The 24,386-nt window shown below is 43.6% G+C and overlaps 1 protein-coding gene across 6 annotated transcripts in view; it reads left to right on the top strand.

The window, feature by feature from the left end:
- FAT3 (FAT atypical cadherin 3) overlaps positions 1-24,386 on the top strand; it is a 1,069,235-nt gene that overhangs the window by 824,183 nt on the left and 220,666 nt on the right. For all 6 annotated transcript variants that reach the window (XM_069639361.1, XM_069639365.1, XM_069639363.1 and 3 more), the window contains 2 exons: positions 8,752-8,905; positions 11,295-11,528. In XM_069639361.1, the coding sequence (XP_069495462.1) occupies positions 8,752-8,905; positions 11,295-11,528 (388 nt within the window). The remainder of the gene's footprint in view (positions 1-8,751; positions 8,906-11,294; positions 11,529-24,386) is intronic.

The raw sequence follows: 24,386 nt of genomic DNA, 5'->3' as shown, positions 1-24,386 counted from the left end.
ACACAAGGCACTGTTACTTTGACAAGTGGAAGAGGTTCGTTATCTGGTGCCAGAGAGACAAATCAACCCGGTTGATTGCACTCCTTCCAACATTGTTACATACATGCTCCACCTGCTAGATGCAGGATTGGTTTTTAACTCACTGAAAGTACACCTGGCAGCCCTTTCGGCTTACACCACTTCCCATAGCAAGGTGTTGTGGTGGAAAGTACCAGTAGTTAAAGCCTTCATGGAAGGAGTAATGAGACTTCACCCTCCCATTTCAAACCCACCACCAGGGTGGGACCTTAATGTGGTGCTAGCCAAGCTCATGGGCCCCCCTTTCGAACCCATGCATAGAAGCAGTCTCAAACACCTGACTTATAAAATGGCCTTCTTAGTAGCTATTACTTCTATAAGAAGGGTCAGTGAAATTCAGGCTCTGTCAGTGCAGGATCCCTTCTTTACTATCCATAAAGACAAACTGGTTTTACGTACACACCCTAGGTTCTCACCTAAATTTATATCAAAATTCCATGTAAACCAGTCCATAGAGCTTCCGGCTTTCTTCCAGAACCCGCAAAGTTCTGCTGAGGTGAAACTACACACCCTAGATGTGCGTAGGGCGGTCCTCTACTATGTAAATAAAACAAGACCGCTAAGAAAAACAGATCAACTGTTTGTCTCCGTAGCTACAGGCAGAGAGGGGGATCGCGTCTCTAAAGGTGCTATCTCGAAGTGGATTATTAACTGTATCCAGCTGTGTTACTCACTCTCTGAAAAGACTCTGCCTTTTACGCCAAGAGCCCACTCTACTAGAGGCATTGGGGCCACTCTGGCTTTCATTGCAAATGTTCCCCTTGACACCATTTGCAAAGCAGCTACTTGGAGCTCTATTCACACTTTTACTCAGCATTACTGCATTGACACTCATTCCAAGGCAGATACACAAGTGGGACAAGCGGTTCTAAGACACTTATTTGCTCATGACCCTTCTCACATCCCACCTCCTTCTTCTGGTACTGCTCGCTAATCTATGCACAGCATGTGATCTAAGCAGATTCCACATATAGAGAGAGAGAGAGAGAGAGAGAGAGACAGAGACAGAGACAGAGAGAGAGAGACAGAGACAGAGAGAGAGAGCTGGAGTTAGAGAGAGCGGACGAGAGAGAGATTTGTCTTTACTTTTCTGCATTGGGTAAAACATATGTTGTAAACCATGTGACTGACCCTGAGTGAATTCCAACAATGTTTCTTAGATATATGAATGACCACAGCAATACAGGTTTGTGCATTGAAAGATAGAAGGTCTGTTGGTTTATTTTCTGATATTGTTATCATTAGGGTTATATATTGGTGTATTATATATTAATATATTATATATTGAGTGAGGACCTGGCTTGTGAAGCAACAGAGTGCTTTACAAATCATAGGGGGAAAGAAGGACACAGTGAGGGATTCAGACTAAAGGGGAGCGGGAAGCTAACAACATAGGGGCCGGGGCGGGGGTGGGGGGGGCAATTGACAGCAAGGGATCTACAAGAAACCAGGTGGCAAAACAGGTTGGTTGGGAAGTGGAGGGTGTTTGGACATAGGCGTTAGAGGAGCCATTCCTTCAGGCATGGCACTTAAATGACTGCTGTCTTAATCAGTGCCATAGGACATCCGCAGTGCACTCGCCAGTCAAGCTCACTACTGTAATGAGGGATTCATCTTATTTGATATTCTCATCGAGGCAAGCATTTCCAGCAAGAGCAAAGTGGGACAACTCTTGATGCCTCTTTTCAAGCTACAGTGCATATTTTTTGCCATTCATGTGTGGTCTTTGGAGAAAAGTATTCGTTATCGTCTTTCTCCTTACACTTGAATTCATTAATTGTTTGTTTATAAGGGGTCAAGTTTAGGAAGCATACATATTTGTATTTTGACAGTGGAATATCGATAGACGCTGCCGCTGCCTTGTTAGTATGTTATTTTATGATAAGGAGGTACTGACCATGGATTCATATTTGGAAGTATTTACATTTGTTTGTCCTGTAAGTCTTTTTCTGAGCAATGAATTTGCATTTTGTTTAAGGACTAAGAAAACGTGTGCGCATTTTGTGTTAGCCTGCCATTACACTCAAATAGCAATGCTAATTAATAATGGACTATTGTCCCAGCAGTGTGTGGAACAAGTTGCCACACATGCGATTGACCACATGGTCTGTACGTGTATCTTCAAATAACCATAAACACAACTCATTTCTGAACGCTTTACACATTTAGGGGCCGATTCATGGAACAAACGTGCGCCGAAAATCTTCGCGCAAGCCGGCGCAAGCGGAAAAAAACAGGCGCACGCGCACGCGTGCGATACATGGAAGTCCCTGCGCGTGTTTACCTCGGGATGTGCGCCAAACCCGTGCATGGCGCACACGTCACTGCAACATCCCGAAAGACCTGCGCGACGTGCACAGTGAAAGCGCACAACCTCTGCGCATACACTAGAAAGTGGGCGGAACACGGGGCGTAACGCGCGGAATGGGGAACAACTTGCGAAAACAAGGGCGTAACTGGGGATGTACTGCAGGAAAGCAGAGGGAACGCCCACACGCACCCAAACCACACGTATTCATGGAACCGAATAGGGCAAAGCCACGCACAGCGAAAGACACGCACAAGCCGATACACGTCCGCCACACGAAGGCAGGCGGTAGCGTCCCTGCACATTACAAAAGTGGCAACATACAGCAATTGTGCGAGCGGCGCACGTGTATTTCGGGTGTTCGCGTGAACTTCTTCACGCGATCGGGCCTGGGGGAGCGTGCTACATGTATTTCAGGGGTTTGCGTGAACTTTTTCACGCGAATAGCCTGGGCGCGTGTATTTCAGGGGTTCGCGTGAACTTTTTCACGCGAATAGCCTGGGCGCGTGTATTTCAGGGGTGCGCGGGAAGTTCTACACGCGAATAGCCTGGGCGCGTGTATTTCAGGGGTGCGCGGGAAGTTTTACACGCGATCGGGCTATTCGCGTGTAAAACTTCACGCGCAGCCCTGAAATACACGCGCCCAGGCTATTCGCGTGTAAAACTTCACGCGCACCCCTGAAATACACGCGCCCAGGCTATTCGCGTGTAAAACTTCACGCGCACCCCTGAAATACACGCGCCCAGGCTATTCGCGTGTAAGACTTCCCGCGCACCCCTGAAATACACGCGCCCAGGCTATTCGCGTGAAAAAGTTCACGCGAACCCCTGAAATACACGTAGCCCGCTTGCCGTGCTGGTACAGGGTTAGCGCAGCCCTTTGCGCTGGATTGGGGATTTTGATGGCTTTTCCCTGCACGGAAGGCGTTCTTGGGGGCGTAACTGGCGCTGCTGGAAGGTCGCTGCGCCACTGTGCGCCACGGCTGGTTTTGGTGGCTGGAATCCATGAATACGCTGTGCGCGGAAATGGGTTTTGGCGCACGCGGCTGGCGCAGGGATTCGCACGCGCACACTGTGCGCCAGCCGCGTGCGCCACTTGTGCGCTGAATTCTATGAATTACCCCCTAAATTGTCCATTGAAATGTATTTTCTGATATCTACGGAGCACTGAAAATCACAAACCAAAGGGATTATCATTAGTGCAATAGTATTTATTATTCTTTTATAACACACTTAATACCAGCGAGTGGTTTCCAAGTGCAGGATCGGGGATTTGAACCTGTGTTGCACTGTGTTGTTTTGCTTCCACGACAAACGCGTTGCCCCTGAGCTATCCTTCCTCACCTGGCATCGTAGGTTTGTCCTTAGAGTACATATTGTGGTGATCTGAACGGAATGGCAGGATAGGCCTTTACATTTCTATGTGCTCTTTTTCAGCCTTTTTAACCTTCTGAGGTCAATACGTTATATCATGTAATTTGATGAATGACACCAACTATAAATAAAGCTCCAAAAACTATTTCTTGCGTTAACTGAACAGTCAGAATTATTAATAAAACAAAAACTAACAATAAATAAAAGCATTCTTAAACGATAAGCGTGGTCTTATGTACTCTAGACTCTACCTTTTCATTAGTGTGGTCGGATTTAAGATTATTCTTCAAATGCTCACAATTTGAGAGCGAGAGAGAGGGAGAGGGTGTGTGTGTGTTTGCGCAGGTGCGCGTGCACTCTACATATGTATCATATAGAGGCACACGTGCTTGTAGATGCATAATGCCCATCCTGGACCTGCGTTGACTTCATTAGCTGGAAAGTGGTGGAGCGGCACCAGAAGTAAGGCAGGAAAGGTCATCAGAACTATGCAGTGATAAATAAGTCATTCATTTTTGCATATCCGATGGTATGTACTGTGTATAATGCTGTGCCCACGATTCTTCTGCTGCAGAACAGCTATTTCCAAAGTGGCATGATAAAACATATGTACACTTACAGCATGGGATTTTTCTATTTCATGATCAGTAATGCAATGCAGCTGATTTGCGAGCCCCTCTGAAAGAACGCACATGCATGTTCCCTTAGCATGCTGCGTCCATTTTTCATCATATAACTGCAACATTCTTTCATTCTTTTGAATCCGGATACTCTAACTTCTATGATCACAAAACGTCAAACACTGGATCATTGGTAAAACATATTTGCGTGCATTATACTCCTCCATATTAGGAGTCCTCTGAAGACCGTCAAATCTATTTGTGAAACGTATCACTGGTGCAAGTGATATTGTCAATGGCATAAGCACTTGGAAAAACCTGTCCTATCGCAGAATGTATACATGTTTAAAAATGTTTTGCTTCAAAGTAATGTTTTACCTAGTTCTTGTGGTCCATGGATCTGGCCATAGAGCTAACATTCACACATCGCCTGGGTACAAATACGCACAGAAATAATATATATTTCCCCAGCATTGCATCTTACATGGATTTACATGCTCATGAATATTCCCTGTCATCATGCTGGGAATCCTCTGTAATATTAAAGCAGTTTAGCATTGAAGCTTAAAGCTGGTCACTTATGTAGCCTATTGCTGTCACTTTGAGTCATACTGCCCGAATCAATGACATTAGCCTTCCTTAGCTCCACCCCTGGTGTACATCTTCAGATTTTTACTGCAAGTTTACGTGTTGGGAGTCCTTGTTGTTTCGCTCCTTGAAATATCAATGCTTTTTGTCCTTTTTTGGAGAAATGGCTATTGACACTCAGACATATGACTATGAGGATTTAGTCCCAGCTGATGGTGAGACACCAGATCTGCCCTCCTGTGACTTACCTCCAGATGAAATAGGCTCTGTCCATGTACTATTAACACGTGCTGTTAATCCATATGACCTGGTTCTGGAGATACAACGGAAAGAGGGTTTCCTATTGCAAAGGAGAGCAGCCTCCAGGAAATCAGTAGTTGCAATCCCCTATGCTAGACAACATCTGGGAGGTTGGCCTTTTGGTGATGAAAAATCCTTTCTCGGCTCCTCCAAAGAAGGATCACCTGGAGAAGAAGTATAAAGTGACAGATGTGTCTCCTAAGTGCCTTCGTACCCAACCCTGTCCGGACTCAGTTGTATCGGCAGGGCTACTTGGAAGAGATTAGCCAACCCTTCTCCTCCATGCATGGTGCCCCCTGATAGGGAGGGTAAGCAAATTAACACTTTTGGCAATAGAGTAATTTCCAGGGCCGCTAGAACTATCAAGGTGGCCAAATCATTGACCATCTTCTCATGGTACGACCGCGAGTTGTGGTACAACATGGGTCCCATCTTGGATTTTCAGCCAAATGATAAAAGAGAGGAGGCCCCGGCGCTGTTCCCCAAATGGGGAACAGAGCTGCGCTCAGACGGCAAGGATTGTTGAAGGCAACCAATCTATATCCTGAGGTGCAATCCAAGGATTTGGATATGCCATTTGATGGGGTGGACCTGTTTTGTAAGACGGTGGATGAGACCCTATAGGCCAGAGGCCTGATACTGATACAGTATGCTTCTTAGGCATCCTGCAGCAGCAAAGACAGATCTTGCATTCCGGTAAGCAGCGTTTCTCCAGGACCTCTGGAGATTAAAGGCCCTCCTACCAGCAGCCATCTCCTACCAGCTCACAGGTGGCATACAGGCAGAGATCGCACACATACAGGGGTACTCATCAACAATGCAGACCATCCTCCAGACAGTAAATCCCCATGCAAGCCTGGCCAGTGCCAGAACCAGCAACCCCACTTCAGCCCACACTTCAGCACCCCAGCGGGCAGCCAGTTGTCGCAATTTGTCAATGAGATTTTCATTCAGACGTAAAACGAATGGATCCCAGAGGAATAGGTATCAAATTAGTACCTGCAAGGAAGCAGACAGATTCCATTGGAATCCATTATAAGGCACTGCCGGCAACGCTTATTTTCAGGCAGTGTTTTGTTTCTCCCAAAGCAGATAGCAAAAGTCAAGAGTAAAGGTGATTTTGTCTGGCTTTACACTTTACTTTTACACTCTGCTTTTAGAGTGTGGAGAATTGCATGCAACAGACCAGCAACATGCAAGTGGAAGTGATGGTGTTCCCCTGCATGCAATTGTCATGTCTTACAAAATGACCCTCTATATGTGTGACCAGTATCCCTGTTTCAGTCTCTTATTGTTACTAATGTTCACCAGCCACACTGTCAGATGTTGCTTATTTATCAAGATGCACTTAGTATGTGCTGTGCGTTTTCCAAATATACACATCATGTATTAAATGGAATATGCCTGGGCAGTTTTATTTTTTATTAAATCAAACCACATTTAAGAGCGGAAAATTCAACATTGAGCTTTACTAAGAGTTATCGTTTTGCTAATGCTCCATTTTAATGAAATAACAGCAAATGTATAACGGTGCACTGCCGTTCATTAAAGAGGGAATTGCAGCATTGAACGATGTCGGTTGTCCATCAAAGACTTGCATCTTAATCAGCAAGTGGCAACAGTTTGAAAGTAAAATATAGCAGCATGCTGGGTTTCACTGATTTTACTTTTGCACGCATCAAATATATTATTCATTTTTTCGTATTCTTTAGCATTATGAATGGCAAATGATGGCCCAATGCCTTATGTATGCAACACTATGGAGGAATTCACTTTTTACCAGTATCCACCATATTGTGTCTTCTTTTTTTATTGTAATTGGGTATTTATAATGGGGACTGGGGATCGAACCTGTGTTGCTCGGCATGGTCTTGCTTCTAAGACGAAAATGTTGCCCCTGAGCTATCCTCCTGAGACTATGATCCTACATAACATCTTGCAGAGATGATAAATTAATTTGGTTGCTACATCAGTTTTTTCATGCACCGTTCTATGCGGGTTCTAAGTCTAATCATCATCTCTGCAAGATAGGGTTTTTTGCCTTTTGTTATTATCTGTTACATGAATTACATTTCATCTGGCCAGGACTGCATTCATCACAATGTTAACTTTCCCAAATGATCTTGCTTTCTTTCAAATCATTCTGGGAATCAAATGAACAAAGCCTTCAGGTGAATTCCGTTTAGAATGGTGTGGGAGGTGAATGTAGCAAGAAGACAGGCAGTGGATGTCTGAATTGGCCTTTGTTGTATGCTTTGTGTCATTGAACAGTGACCTTGTTCTTGAACTGTAACTATATCACCTCCCCTATTACTTTCCTGCCTGACCTTCTTGCGCCCCCACATACAGCTCACCATCTTGGTGCCCTTTTTGACAATGGCCTCTGAGTCCAACAATTCAGCTCTACTACTGCCTCTGCTGCTTATATTAACCTTCTCAACATTCCATACAAATTTGTCAATTTCGTACTCACTACTCTATGATAAGCGAACTTGACACCTCCGCGACCCTACTAATTGGCCGTCCTTTCTATGCCTTCCTCCCTCTAGACAAAGCCCTCACCATCGCTAACCATACTTTGTACAGCCTATGCAGATTCTCTCCAACTTCCACCTACCAGCACCATGCTGAATGGCTTTCCATTCACAACTGTTCTCTTTTCAATTTCCTTTTTTTTCTAGTCCACAAAGCCGTCAATGTTCTTGATCCTTAGCACCCGCCTGGTTCTATTGCAGTCTACTCACCATTGTGATCCCTCCACTCCTCCTCTGCCCTCAAACTCACTGTCACATGCCACCCCATGCCTCCTTTCATCTCAGCTTTTTCTCTACTCGCCCCACTCCACTGCGACGTTCTGACCATCCCAATCAAAACCATCCTGACGGTGAATCTCTTCAAAGCTTAGCGTAAACTTCACTCACTTGCCAAAGAGAAAGTTCCCCCTGTTCTCCCCAATCTGCCCTACCTGATCCATCCACTCCCTCCAGTGCTGCGTAATGATATTTTTTATATTTATGCAGTACACCTTTTTAGTTTGAAACAATTGCCCCCTACCTTGATGTAACCTTTCTAATTCACCTATTTCTTAAATATTTTTTTATTTTGTTTTCTCCCTTATCCACATCCAGCTTTGTTCACATCCTTATAAACTGGCTAATTGTAAATGCGTTGTTGTAGGTCAAACACATATACAAAACTACTTACCTTATAGGTTCTTCCACACAGTTTTCTTTTACAGTGTATTCGAGTGAATCTGCCTTAATTAAATATAGGGCTGTTGGTATGTGCTGCTGCAACATGAACATGAATAGAGGCTATTTCATGCATCGAAGCCTACCTAGACAATGCTATTAAGTGACTCTTAATTATGCAATATGTATGTTAGAAGTTTCAATGATCCCAGAGGACACAGTGGTGTCATAGACCCATTGTTGTTCTCTCTAGATGTACACGTACTCATGATTGTTTGTATTTATTCACCAGGTTCTGTACAGGTCATCCTTCCCCGAGGACATCCATGCTAATAAAGTTCTCTTTAAAATTGGTGCTAAAGATGCAGATATTGGGAGTAACGCAGACATTCGATATTCCCTTCACGGACGTGGAGCTGATAATTTCTTTCTTGATCCTGAAAGTGGTAAGATGTTGGCAGTTGTGTAATGGCGCTCATTAAAGAGGGTATTTAGTTGATTTTCACACCAAACAACAATGCTGGTAAATTGATTTTCATTTTTGGTAGCTTTTTTTAAATATATGTTTAGACAATTAGTTCCATGTGCTAAGTGCACCCAGATCTGGAGTGAAGTTACAGTGATTGCTTGATGTGTTGGACTAATTGCCTTCTGTAAAAAATCTGTCCAATGTCAAAGAAGGTCATTATAGCAGATCTCATACTGTTTGCTTGTGTGTGACACCTTCTTTAGCATTGTGTAGGATTGGATCCAAGTGTAGTGCAGCTAAATAGCTACATACGTCTCATGACGCTCTATAACCTGCACCCGATTTCAAAAGGCAAGGCCTTGTGGGCTGACGGCTACATACATTAAAAGGCACCATTGTAACAAGCTGCCAAAAAGATCAGAAAATAACCAGAGGCCCAGCTTAAATGCCACAACCTATGCTAAACTTGTTTTTATTGTAAATTCTCTTGAAACTAGATGCAATTTGGAAAACCTTGTGCATTATAATATACTCCTCACTATAACAGAACTGTTTGGAGACTGATTCGAAAGAGGCATTGCAGTGATATATAGAGTTTGCATTTTGCATAGTCAGAAAAGGGTTTTCTGCACAGTTTCTCTGTCTCGATAGCTTCATTGCGGGCCCTACTACCACGGGATTATCTGGGAAGGAAGCAGATTATAGCCAACATAGCACATGCATGTCGTGGATTGAAGCTTGCCTTTGACAGGAGCTCACGCCACACTGGATCACGTATTTATTGTAGCCAACCTCCGGGTCCTTGCCCCAAGATTCACTCTGCTTCTAGACCCTCGAGTAATTTTACTACACTACAGATTTCATATGGCGCAGCAGGGAGGCATCTTCTCCTGTCATCCGTACTTGGAGGGATTTTGTTATTTGCATTTTCTGCATTACATTGAATGATACACACTTATGTAATTGAATGGGAACATCAGAGCCATTCCCATATTCGCATTATCCACACCACATCTAAGACTATACTTCTACTGACCCAGATATCCCTTATCCAACCTTCTCCCTCCTGCATTAAATTGGCATCCTTTTAGAACATGCATCCCACAGCAGCTGCAACACCACCTGAGCCGAGCGGCTGTCTAGACGGTATACCTCTCTGTGGGATCCTGCAGTTCTGTTCCTCCTGAAGGCATGTGCAGTCCAGGCCTCTCTAGCAACCCTGCTGAGCAGAGTTCTCTTTCCTCACAGTTCAGCACGGGTTCTTCTTATCAGGCCAGCAGGTGTGTTATGAAATGTGAGCTGATGTTCCTCTTCCGTGAACGGGGGTTGACCGCATTCTCTGATTCCCTTTCAGTCTGTCCTCTTCCCTTACTCCCGCCCCCGCCCCCAGAAAGAGGACTCCTGTTTGACATAGCACATGGTGTTATACAACTGATGTGTTTGGCACATGCTTCATTGAATTATTTGCAAGATGCCCTCTTTTATATGTGGGATAAAATACCCCCTGCCATACATTATAAGGATATAGCAAGTCACAGAACTGCAAGTTCTATGACCAAATAGGGGAATGAGGCCAGAGGCCAGTCACAGAACTCTGAGGTGACTTGCAATACCTACACTAAGGGGTATTTTATACCTTATGGTACGTGGCCTCACACTGCCATGCCCATTAATACCCAGCCCCTTGCTTAATCTAATGTAAGAGATCTTCAATTTGCTTGGACTTATCTATGTTGAAAAAGCTAACATGCAACTCCTAATGTGTTGCAGAAACATAGTTTAAACAGTTTAATCAAATGCATTGAAAAAAACATTGTGCTCTTAAAATAAGTAATGACATGCAGATACTTGCCAAATGGGTTAAATCATCAGTGCGCACAATAAACAGTCTACCATAAACAGTCCCGTGTCAATAAATGCCTGATTTGTATCACAGAAAACTGTGTTACAAGCAAGGAATGTGAAAATCTTATCTCGTCTTAAATGAAGTGTTGCAGCGACAGGGAATTCTGCTCTCTCCTGGGTCAAGCAGGAGGTACTGTGACGTCACACGTCACAAACGAACCAAAATAACTGATCACAGAGATGTGCGATGTCATGTTCTTATTGCAGGTCAGCTGTGATGTCACAGCTAGCCTGAAATAATAACATTATTAACAGGCTTTTATACAGAAATTGCTGGCTGCCATGTATTATAAGTTTATAAAGCATGTTTGTGGGACTGGCCAAGGTGAATATTAAAGTTGCTGCGTATTTTTCTTGAAATCACAAAGGCACAGGTGCAGTCTCAAAATGGATGCCTGTAAAATAGACATTGTTATGCAGCAATACGTTAACCACGCTTTTCCCCATTTGTTTAATCTTAGGTGAGCTCAAAACCTTGGCCCTTTTGGATCGAGAGAAAATCCCCACGTATAACCTCATTGCCAAGGCAACAGATGGAGGTGGAAGATTCTGCCAATCAGAAATTCATTTAACATTAGAAGACGTTAATGACAATCCCCCGGTGTTTTCTTCAGATCACTACAACGCCTGTGTCTTTGAGAACACGGCTGCCAAAGCTTTGTTGACAAGGGTGCAGGCAACTGATCCAGATGTAGGTAAGTCTGTGATATTGACAAGCGTGTAAGCTGTATCGACTGTGCCCATCTCCAATCTCCCTACACCCTGCTTTATATCAAGAGTTACCCAGGATTTTCCAAAACACGCCCCACTGCGTTATCATTTAACTGTCTACTTTGGAAAGTGTGTGTGATCGCTTGCTGGTTCCCAGAATGTGCAAAGAGTCTTATAGCACCGTGTTGAGAGTCTGAGTTCCTAGAGTAAGCCCTGCCAGCACACCAGATTCCAGCATGTCTACATCATGAGAGTATAGGTTTCTTCTCTATGCCTGTTTATGAGTGGCTCCTCTGGCTGGCCTTCATAATAACTTTGTAGAAGAAGAAAAAAGAAGACAGTGCGACTGACCCAATTTCCTAAATTTCCTCCTACTCTTGAAACGCCAAGTCAGCATATTATCCAGGCTTACATGTGCTTTCACAATCCTTTTGGTCCACAAAGGCCATCCCGGGCAATTCATAACGTAGCTTCTGGTGAGTGCACATGCGTGTGGATCACGAGTGCCAGTGTTTTACGAGGTATGGGTGGTGTCCGTGTGCAGGATAGAATACGTGGATCTATGGGGACATGCCTGTGTTTGTTGGCACGGCTCCATTGATGATAGTGAGGGGCTACAGCTTCCCAAAAGGGGGCGGGGGGCATTGCTTTAATGAAATATGTGAGAGGGAAGCACTGCGCCTGTGGAGGTGAGTGGCACTGGAGCGTCACTAGAGATATGGAGGACCTTTTTTGTGGCTGCTTACAGCAGTTATGGGTCTGCGATAAGCACATGCCAAAAGAATTGGAGCAAATGTTCAAGCATGTAGTGTGTCAGGCAGTTTCACTAAACGAGGCACACTTATTAATTAGATAGTTTATTGTAGTTCATTATCCGGAATTGTCTATATGATTCCAGGGAAGATACCATGCATAGGGGTAAACAGGTAAAAGTTGTCAACTTTGAAGGGTTCCACGTGATAATATCCCCGCATACATGTCGCCATACAAGAATGGCGCTGTTTATTTTGCGGCAATATTACTACATGGAACCTGTGGGACACACCACTGCAACCCCCACATTTTTTTAAATGGAGCGAGGGACACCCCTCCAACTCCCTCTCCTATTTAGCCCCTATATTAAGCCCCTAAATAATGTTGCCTACGCCGTTTCCCGGCGTCTATATATATGGCAACATTATTTATGTGGATAATATTACCTGATACCCGTTGAAGCTACTAGCCAGGTGTAAATATGCACTCACCTCTCAATTCTCCACATATGTCACGTGACGTGACTTGACAACATACTATGCATGTTTTCCAGTGGTTCACATATAACTTCACTGAATATTTGGTACTCACTGTACATTAAAGCACCACAAACAATGTCATTCTAAATTACAAAGCACCCCCAGGATTATAAAGGTCAAAGATATCATTCTGATGAGCACATGAAGCAAATGGTTCTAAGTCTGGGAAATGGGGTTTGCGGAAGGGCTGTGGTGTTGCGTATTGCTAGACTATATAGGAAATAAGGCATTTTATTCCGCCGTCATCCACTTTACCTGGCATCAAACTGTTTTACCACATGGCCTTCACGTAACACTCAATGAATCCCAGCCAGCCTTTAAAGAATGGACCTCTTTGCTCCGCTTGCTGGCCCCGCTCCTTTGCAAGGCCTTCGAGAGCAGTCATCATTCCAGGTGAAATCATTCATTCTTGGAAGAAACCAAAAGTGACGAGATGTACACTTCATAACTCCAAAACCTCGAGAGCCAGATTTAGTCTCAGACCTCCTTATTCTCGCGTTTGATGTTGATTTACAACCCTCCTGCTTTTTAAATGCATTTTGTATAGAGTCTTTGCACCCAGAGGCCACTCTGTGCACTGTTTTGCCATGCTGCGCCGGGTGCCTCTTATAATAAACATTTCAGTTATATACTCTGATCTTCTTTGTTGTTTCATTCCACTGAACTTATTTTTCCAATGTTTCTTTAATGTGACTAGAACACTCCAGCCTACATGTTCATGAAAGCAGAGAAATACCTTGCAGCTGCCTGCTCATGTGGTGCCATTTATACTCACTAGTCTCGACTAGTGCAGGAGTGTCTACTCAGACCGTTAGCTTTAGAAGGCCAGGCCATGCCACCAAGCCCTGAGAGTCCTCTGTTTACTACAGAGGGCACAAAGGAGCTCCTGTACACAGTTGTGTATCATCCTATGGGAACACCTGTTCTAAATACCTTACAGGTGGTACATCTCACTCCAAAACTTCACAGAAACTGGGATTGCTGAAAAAAAGCAACAACATCCCCGCTAGATTCAGCACACCTCGATGCTGAGGATTTCATTGTTGGATTATTTTTTATGAGTTTTTTCCCGAATTTTCCTTCTCGAAAAAACAAATTAATTTTTTTTTTTTTATTTTTGGTTGGGTGGTTCCCCCCAAACCTCCCATCCCCTATAGTTTAAAATATATTCCAAAACCCCTACCCCTTATATACCCTTACCCCCCAATATATTTCAATTAGTTTTTTAGGGCAAATAATTTTGGCAAAAAGCGAATCGAAAAATAATCCGGCAATGAATGAACATTGTACCCGAGGAACGATGCTCCGGGCATTATGCTGCAAGCTGTGCCACAATTTAGGCCCGGGGGATAGCCCAGTTTGTAAAAGTACATGTTACATTCTGGATGTCCCCATTTCAGGAAGCATTGCAAGAGTAAAGCACGCTCCTACCCAGTGGTACCTACCTTAAATGTATCAGTGGAGATATCTGCCTGGAAGGATACCAAGACCTAAGCCTGACCACCTACGACCGTGCCCTCCTCCATGCGTCCCTTGCCACTTTGAAGTGGTTGTCGCTTATGTGCAGCATGGTATGTCTGCTGCGAAGTTGCATGAGATAGAAGGTGGGCTCAGTACAGACCCTTAGACTATGGCTGGGAATCAAGGGCAGAAATGAATTCTCTTTCTTCCTGTATTCTGACACTGCTTGTGTGCGTAAGGAGGACGTCCTGCTCCTTCAATAGCCACAGAGGAAGATGTCTGCTCTTCCTCCCACTGCCAAGGAACATCCTGTCCTGCTCTGGGCAAGAAGCCTGAAGTGTTTGCACTTTCCCAGAAGTTCAGAAGCCATGTACAGAACACTCCATTGTACTTCTATGTTACCACATTAGTGGCTTCCTTAATGAAAGCTGAGGCGTGAAGCAGTGACTCCGCCGCTCAAGCCACTATTGGTAATGGTTTGCTTCGAGACACAGGAGAGACATGTCATGAGCCGGTTAATAAAAGTAACATTTTCTGAGGGTGAAAACCCACTCCAAGGAAGTTATCAACTGAGGGAAGTTCAGTGTAACTACTTTGACCCGGTCCTTGGTCAATGCTTACAAAGATTGTGCTCAGCCTCGTATGTTATTGCTTACGTAGTAAGTGATATCACGATTTGGTGAAGAATATAGAGCAGTGGACATTTTTGGATACAATTATGCATTTTAGGTATAGACAAGGCAGCCATAGTTATTTTCAGAAGTAACTATATTTGATCAATATCTGTGTTCTGGAATTACTGCAACTTTGTATTTGTGCAATTCTCTGTTATTACACTCTCGGCAAGGCATGTGATGATCTAGATCGGGGTCCCCTGCAAATGTCACCGATTTGGATTGGAGCAGTTTGTGATGGGCCGAGCCAATCCTTTTCCTTTGTATCCACGACCATTCCTGTCTCTTGACTTTCTACATGTGGGTACTCCATCTATACCTTCTGCCATTCCCAGTTTGGAAAGGCCAGCAGCAGCCTTTTTGAAAGGTGCATAATTAGAGGCGTTGCTAGGGGGGGGCTAAGGAGGCCATAGCCCCATGTCTTTTGGTTGTAGCCCCGGATAGAATCTGAGCAGCTACAGCCAAAAGGCTAGCTAGCCCCCAGTCTCAACAGTTCTGACATCAGAGTAGCCCCAGGTATTTTCCAGAGCTAGCAACTCCCCTGTGCATAATTGTCAATTGGTTGCACACGTCTGCAAGTGGCATCTTGGTTGGTTCACAAGAAATACAATTTCTTACAGCCCAAATCTCCTCCCCGAACCAAACCTCTATACAGGAAGCTTAAGAGTTGTTTAGTGTTTAGGGTTTCAGGGCAGAAGTGTGCAGTACAAAATAAGTATAGGAAAGCTTCAAAGACTACAGAAAGTAAGAGATGGGGTGGGAAAAGGTATGACTGAGCTGAGACAGAATAGGTATGACCAAAAAACGACACGTAGCACGAGGTGGCAAATTAGCATCTGAAGTACCATTGCTCATTGGGTTAATGCACCCACTGAAGGGCTCTGTATGAAGACTGCAGGTCTCAGTTTCGAATGTGCATATACATGATCCTTCTTTTTATTCTTCTAAATTCGGTACAAAAAAATAGCTCAACATGGCAGTCCTACACCTCTGTGTGTCTGGAGCGGTGTCAGTCACATATCTGCCGTTCCTGGGTCTGACTTTCTCCTTTGTAGTCAATAAAAATAATACCAATAAATTGTGTAATATCAAAGTATAAAGGGCCCATGACCTACATGAAATTTCGAAAGGTGTATTGGTCTGCAAACTAAATCACATGTTAATAAAGCAATATGCAGCCATTCATCATTCTGAGGCTGCTCACATGAGTACCACTGAGGTTGTGAAAGAGAAAGGTTAGTCACATGCCAAGCATGCCTGAGGCACCTTACCATGAACTCACACTGCTAAAACATGAGCACCATCTAGGCAGACGATATTGGAGTTCTTGGTAGCCCTGAACCTTTGACATTGTAGTGTAATACAACTCTTCAGTCAGTGTTTTAAAGGAGTATTTGTTTGCCAGCTAAAAGCACAGCTGGGCATGACTTTTTGCTTTGCTTCAATTTCTGCAAGCAGAGGACTTTTTTGTAACCAAAAGTTAACAGAACATTTGTAAGACAGCAACGCTAATCAGTGAAACCATAACTTAACATTGCAAAGTCTTGACATTTCTGGAAGTTCTTCAAACATCAAATAACCTGATAACATGTGTTTTTTCTAAGTTCATCTGAATATCCGAACCCAGAACATTTTGGTGACATATGTGCCAGCAACCAAGATGACTGTCAGAGGCAGGAGTGTGGAGGAGGTTCAGTGATCCTCAAAGTTGTTTGCCCTAGAAATTGACTACAACGACCATTTGCTTCTAGAAATTAAAGTAGTTAACCTGAATATTACGATTAATCTATGTTATGTATAAAGAAACATTTTGGAGAGAATACAGAAACATCTCCATCATGCTGGGACCCTCTTTCCTCTACACCTGACCCGGTTTCCTTGGACAATGTGGTAAAACAACGTATTACTTCCAAAGTTCCAACTATTGCCAGAGCTACAGTTAGTTGATCCTGGAAGGTCTGAAAAGGAAATGCCCCCTTTAGGACCCAACATCTACTATACATTCTCTCACACCTCTTTCTGCTTAAGCAAGTGGATATTGTACTCATTTATGTAGCTTACAACACAGGATCCATGTCAGACGTAGCAAATTCAACTTAAAGAAATAGAAATTCAAAAGGATATACATGCGGGGAAAGGTCATTAATATGCGACAGCATGGATGTACATCCCCACAGCTGACTATCTACTTCTCAAAGGGCTGACCCATCCTTTCCCCTCACCAACAACTGGTTATCTGTGTTCCTGATCTGGGTGGCCAGAGGACCATTTATCTGTACTCCTTTGCACACCCTATTAAATCCTGCTGATGAAAAGCAAAACTCTGTCACTTCTTCCTCCTCTATGTGGTGTGATCCAGCCCTTCACTTTAAACAGTTTGTCCACATATTAAACACGGTTGATTCAGGCTTAGACCTCTAAGGAATTATTCTTGTTTTTATATAAACACATTAGATCCTAAGCATGTTCTAGGCCAAGGAAGTTAATCTGGTTACCAAATTCTGACCATATTTAAGTATCACCCGGTAAGAACAATATGGGTTAATGCCTCCCAAAGAGAATAGAACTAGGTGCCCCATGGAGATTGTTTCATCCTACGAGTGATTCCCATTGCACTGACTAGTCCATTCTTACTGATCATACACATATATTATTATCACTAGCAACAGTAGTAATACAAGTAGCGGTAGTAGTATGTTTTTTCCTAAAACATTTGGTCAGGCACAGACCTACCCCAGACATAATGTGCTGTATATAGAATACTCTACAGAGTGAGGAGGTTGTTAATAAGACAGTATCAACTGGTATTGATTGATTGATCGATATGTTATTTATAATGCGCCTATACACAAGTGTTTCAAGGTGCAACGAGGCAGGGAGAGGTAAACGGGAGAAAAAGACAAAGGAGGTCATTGCGACCTTGGCGGTAAGGGGTTAATGGCACAGGTAAAGGTGCCGGAGCCGTCAACCCCTTACCGCCTCATTACGAGTTCTGCTCACGGGACCCGCTAAGGCAGCCTGGTAAAACCAGGAGTCCTTAGCGGGTCCCACGAGGAGACCAGGGTGCTAACAACGGGCCTGTGGGGGCTCAAATGGGAATGGGGATGGGTTCTTTGAATGAGGAATTACTGGGCCCTCCAAGGTCGGAATGGCCCGGGAATTCCTCATTCAAGGAACCCGGACCCGGTACCCAGTATGGGGGTAGCCATGCCGCTTATAGCGGCATGTTACCGCCATACTCGGAATGACCCCCAAAGTATCTTACTAGGCCTAGTATCATTTAGATTGTGCAAGTGCTCAGACAATAAGTGCAGGGGAGAGGAAGGGGAAGATGTGGACCCAGTGGAACAGTGCCTTGGCTCAAGTGTAGGAAAGCAGAGCCTCCAAGGGGCACATGCCCAGGAAGTGCAAGGCAGGCCAGGTGGCAGTGCAGGAGGGCCCGAAGTCAAGTGCTAAGGACTCGTCAGAGGAGCACCCGGCACCCAGTCAACATAGCTGAAGGAGGAATGGAAGGATTGCAAAGGAAAGGCATAGGGAAAAGGAGGTGGGGAATGTTTAGCAGGGCAGAGGCAGAGAGAAGAAAGATGAGAAAAGAAAAGTCTTGAGGAGCTTCCGGAACTTAAGGTGGTCCGTGTCAAGGCAGAGAGTGGCAGGGAGGCCATTCCATAGGGAGAGTGTAGAGAATTGGAGGTAGACGAGCAGAGGGAGCTGGAAGGAAGGTACTTTGGAAGAGAGCCTTGGAGATAGTACAGGCCCCGGACCTATAAGGCCTTGTGGACAATTCAGAGGGTCTTGAACGTGATCCTTGCAGCCACCAGAAGCCAGTGGAGGAATTTCAGAGCTGGAGAGATTGACAGTCACTTTGCATACAGTTGTGATTTAAGTTGCAGAGAGCTGAAATTAGTTGCCCAGAATCACACTGTTTCTTTTGGTAAAGAGATGAGGAATGAGTTGATGTCAGAATTACAATCTTGGCCTGAGATGTTAAAAGACAGTGACACCATGCTGCATTGCATTTAGCAATTATATAATTTTAAGGTAATACCTTCACAGCCGGGTTCGTGAAATGATTATAGAAACACGCAACCTGTCAATGAGAGAGAGGACAAAGCATCACATATCTGGAGACAAAATAAAACTGAGAAAAAACTGCACTACCTAAAAAATATTTTCAATGTCTACTCACTGTGGGTGTTTCTCTGCAAAACAACTGAGAAAGCATGGTGTGACTTAGAACATTATTTCATCTTGTATTACTTCATGAGGAGGAGAAGTTGTCAACTCTGGATACAGACGACTAGAATCTTCCCCCTTTGATAACATTGTGTGATTCAGTACACATCACTATATCTTGCTGTGCTTTATTTCCCTTAGCTGACAATTTAGGGATCACTCTACAACACCAGTCAAAAGCTTTATTCCTTAAAAAAAATCTGAAACCATTGTGGCATGCCCAAGGAGGACTACCTCTTTAACAATCCGCTATCCTCTTCCCTCTTCTGCCCCGTCAGTGCAGCAGTCAGCAGCCACAAACGCACAGCTGCTTTCTTTAGGTGCCACCTGGCGCTGTACCCTGGGGCTAGTTGTAAAAACATTCTTGTAAATAATTGACTTAATACTTGGGAGGTGGCGGAACCTGAGTGCACATGATCACATTGATTTGCAAAACAATTTAGGATGGAGATGTGATTGACTTACAAGGACATGCGAACATCAGATCAATATCGTCTTAAACTCAATCCATGTTACTCATTCTAGAGGCGCTGCGCAGAATTCCGAAGGGCAATTCTTTCTCGCTGTATATAGTAAATAGACAGCTGAGAGAACATATTTCAACAAACGGCAATCTCTTTCCAGTGGCTCATCAATTCTCAACAATGGCAGTGGCTTTACAAAATTAAAAGGCACTGGCCATTATTCAAGGTCTTGTAATGACTGGTCTGCATTTATTGAAGTTGTACAGGAAGTAATACAATAATCACTGTCTTGTATTGCTCACGTTTGATCCGGAAATGAGGCTTACAAATTGAAAATGGCTGTGTGCAACTTAATAAACCGAGAAAAGAATGCTCAACAGGGCATTCTGTGAATATAGTGATAAACCAAGTAAGAATGCTCAACAGGGCATTCCGTGAATATAGTGAACGTTACGTTTCCAATTTGCAGGAAGTTATTATATAACCAACCTTAATACTCATTACAAATATTAACCAGGTTACATTAATACCATTGTTGAAGTGAGCGTTAAGGTTGGATTTGTAGTGGTATGGAGTAAGTGTTTATACTTTTGAGTTTTGTGGTTGAATTTGTAGTGGTTAAGAGTAAGAGTCTGTCCCTTGTTATTTCTACTGTATATATGCATGTATATGTATGATACGATATGATATAGCATTTATAACACACCTGTATATACAGCAAGCCAAATGGAAATTGAAATCAGTGTCCACACTGGTACAGAGCAGGGGTGCAACCTCAATAATGTGTTTTGTTTTGTGCAGTGTGTGCCCCACTAAGAATACACAAAAATGAGTTATCTTTCAGCAGAAAAAGTTTTGGTGTTTTTGTGCGTTGTATCCTCACATGGCATTCATGCCAACGTTTTGTAGCCCGTGATTAATTGGATTCAGTTAGGCTACTTTATTTCATTTTTCATGAAGCAGAGTGCATTGTTAGCGTTTGTGCAAAAAAAATATATTTTAAAAGTAAAATGTCAGCTTCGTTGACGGGGCTTGTTCAAGCAACATTTCAGCCAGACTTTTCACATGTTCTTCACATGCATGTTTTGATGTGATTTATTTCAATGTTTTGGTGCTGCACATATACCATGATAGGAAGGTATGAATAGAATGTGTTTGGACGAAATAAATCTCTGGGCATACCACGCTTCTGTGATGGCAATAACATATGAATTATGTAGCACTTGAACCTTTTGCACATCTCTTTCAAAGCACTATACGTGGTTGTGGTTGTTATTGCACACAACAGTGCTACTTCATTCTCAGGTGTACAGTACGAAAGGAACTTACAGCCTTACCGGTATTTAATGTGTTAATGTGTTTCTTGCATTTTATGAACAGAGCTCAGCAACAATCCCATACATTGGTCACCGGCAGGGCAGTGAAACAGAAAGCCTCATCTGTGGTACCTTACAACCTACCCGTCACATGACCTGAATATCCGGGCATCCAAGTGTTTGAGGCTCAACTTTCGGGGATTACTTGTATAGCTAATGTTTGTTTCACAGATGAATGCACTGACATGGATCATTCATTTACAATTACATGTCTTGCAGAGATCCTCCCATTGCTTGGATTTTGTTTCCCAGTCTTTGCTTTGTTATAGAGAATAAACTAACAAACAACTTTCCAAATCAGGATATGAAATTGGGATCTGATCACGACAGCACTCAAAAGGCTGCACTGACTCGTCACTGAGAAAAGGGGTAAAGTTCCTAATGCTTTCATGACCAACCAAACTCACTGCCCCAACTGCCCAAAGTAATGATTCAGTTGCATTCCACTAAACCGCTGTTCATGATCCCAAATATTGTCAACACGGAATAACATCTGATGAAAAACATATTGGCCACACAGGCAAGAGCAAGTGTAATCGTGTTATCCACCTAGGGTCCAAACTATGCAATATATCTAAATTTGGAATAATTCATCCTTTTTATGGGGAAATGTCCTGTGATCTAACAGCCCCCAAAACGACAATCCCACTATAAAATTTGGGAAAATAAACATGCCGTTTTTAATCTGAATATTATGTGTTATTTAAAGTAATACATCAAGAATTTAAAGGTGCTCCTCTAACTTTCTGTGGTGGGTAAGTCACCTACAACATTTCTCACACAAGCATCTTGACTACAGAAATGAAACACAACCTGTCTGTTAGCATCTTGCTAATGTTACATCACAATGTGCACAACACATACATTTGCATAAAAACAAAATCGAAATAACTATTCTAGGCATAACATATATTATTCTCTAGTATAAATACTCAAATTGTCAATGCTTGTTGGCTTCACAAGAAAAAAAAAACATGTTTTAGAATAGACTTGTTTAAAAAAAAAATCCATTGTGTTTGGTTTTTTACAAACATTTCACATGTGAAACTGGACAGCTTAAATTCAACATATAAAAATCATACAATAAAGGAAAATCTTAACTAGAATTGCACTAAAGACATATATGTGTTACTTGCTAAGCAGTGCAGTCTATAAAAAGGTGCGCCAAGGTTTCAGTATCTGAGAAACATTGGGCATCATTCTGAGTCCGGCGGTAACCCTGCCGGAGCTACCGGCGGGTTGCCACCGGACTCGGAATGAATTACTGCCACCTGACTTCCTGCTGCCACTGGGCTATTCCAAGTCCGGTGGCCGGGAAGTCATGTGCCAGCAATTTTGTGAATCCCAATTTCCATCGGGTCCTATGGGACTCGATGGGAATGGGGACACGGGGGCACCGGCACCGTGACAAATCTGCCTATCATGGCCGCTGCGCCCGGCAAGGTCAGACCTGTTGTGCACAGCGGCTCCGGCAGGCAGACATGTAGTTTACAGGTCTGGAAACAACGGTGCCAGTAGGCTTACCCGCACCATTCTTTCCGGACTGGCAAACTTACAAGGAGGCCCAATATCTGTATAACCTGAGAGCTCTAAGGATCTTTCAACAAGATCCTAGTATCCCCATGGTCGGATACAGGTTGAGTCTTATCTGCAAAAAAGCGAGCATCCATTTCTTATTAGGACATTTGGGCAAGTATTTAGGTAAGGTTTTGAAAGCATTTTTGCTGGCAACAATATAGAAAAATAATTTAGATTTGCCAGATGCATTCCTCGTTTGAATCCAGTCCCAAGTCTGCAACCTTTTCTTAACATTATTAAGGTTTTTTAACTTTGTGAGACTCAGGCATTCCAGTAAGGTTAAGCCTAACTCAAGCAAAAGCAAAGTGATGATATTGCAGTTGGAGGTATTGTCTAGATGGGGGGGGGTGCACATCCTTGGTCCTTTCCATAAGATCCCAGTTCTTCATATTTTGCTTATCCAAGACTATAGTATTTTGTCTGGACAGTGAATTGTCCCACATCACTCATATCAACCTGTCAGCTTCGTCTTGCTTTTACTTTCTCAGATGCATTTTTCCATTTCTGTGCCACTCCTCTCAGAATGCTCCTGTTATAACTCTCATTAGTACCGGGCGAGGGTCAATCAGATGATTGGCCCTCACCGGGGCTTTACCTGACCAGGAATCCCTCTCTCCACTACGTTCTTTCATGCCCCCGATGGTGGGGTGTGGCAGCCACTCAGCCAATGAGGAGGCTCGGAACGGGGTTATCCCGTCTCCGAGCCACCACACGGCTGGATGCTGCCATCTTTCCCCGCCAAGGAACGAGGTGTTTTCCCTCTCCCACACTCCCAATCCAACCTTCCCCTCCCCACTCTCCCAACCACACTTACCTTCTTTTTGGTCCATTTTGCGAGCAGACGTGCTGCAAACACTTATGTCCCCAGCGTGTCCGCTCCCTATCCGCGACAGGCCGCCATGAAAAGGAGGAAGGGACTACACGTCGTCCCTTCTTCTTTTCCATGACGGCCATTATCGTTGTTTATTTTTTAAATGGGTGCCATGAAAAGAGAGAAGGGACTACATGCATTCCCTTCTCCTGTTTCCATGGCGGGCATTTTCTTATTTTTTCTTTTATTTTTTTCCAATGCTCGCCAATGAAAAGGAAAACAGACTTTTTTTCCCTTCCCCGGTGGCCATTTAAAAAAAAAAGAATTCTGTGCCGAAGCGCAGGAGCCTTTCGGAACAGAAAAAATAAACTTTTAGTACTCCGGTCGTATGGGCCAGGGTACTAATAGCAATAAACCCCTCGCTGCGTGGGCATTAATGTCCCAGGACCAATTCCCTCTAAAATTCAATATCAGATCATTCATAATCTGCTGCAAATAAAGCCACTAATTCCACTCATCATTCTCAAATTGCCCCACTGGGAATCAGTCCATACTGGCTACCCTTTAATCTGTGTCCTCAATTGAAGGCTTTCTGCATCCTTTGCAGTTGCTCTTGTTGTGCCACTCCCTGCTTTCTCTTTCTCTGCTCCTTATTCTCCCTTTGGAAATCTTTGTTCTTCCTCTAGCATCATATTTGCAAAGTCTAATTTCCTTGCTCCATGAAAGGAGGCAGATCTTTACTGATTCTCAGACCTAATCTTCTAAATGTACGTCCATTTCATTTATGGGCCGCTGGATACTGTCTTCAAGTGTGCGCAGTCATACACCATGGCTTCAACCTTCTGCTTTATATGAACGGACCCCTTGTTTGTTGCCTGTATTTCCTAGTGCTGAGGAACCGTATTCGGTGTGCGTGTGCTCTGCATGTATACGGGACATACATATGGACATTA

Source organism: Ambystoma mexicanum, chromosome 7q (genome assembly GCF_040938575.1).
Source record: "Ambystoma mexicanum isolate Mex_15411 chromosome 7q, UKY_AmexF1_1, whole genome shotgun sequence".
Lineage (NCBI taxonomy): Eukaryota > Metazoa > Chordata > Amphibia > Caudata > Ambystomatidae > Ambystoma > Ambystoma mexicanum.
Note: the sequence above shows the minus strand (reverse complement) of the source record. Positions and strands in the feature narration are given on the sequence as shown.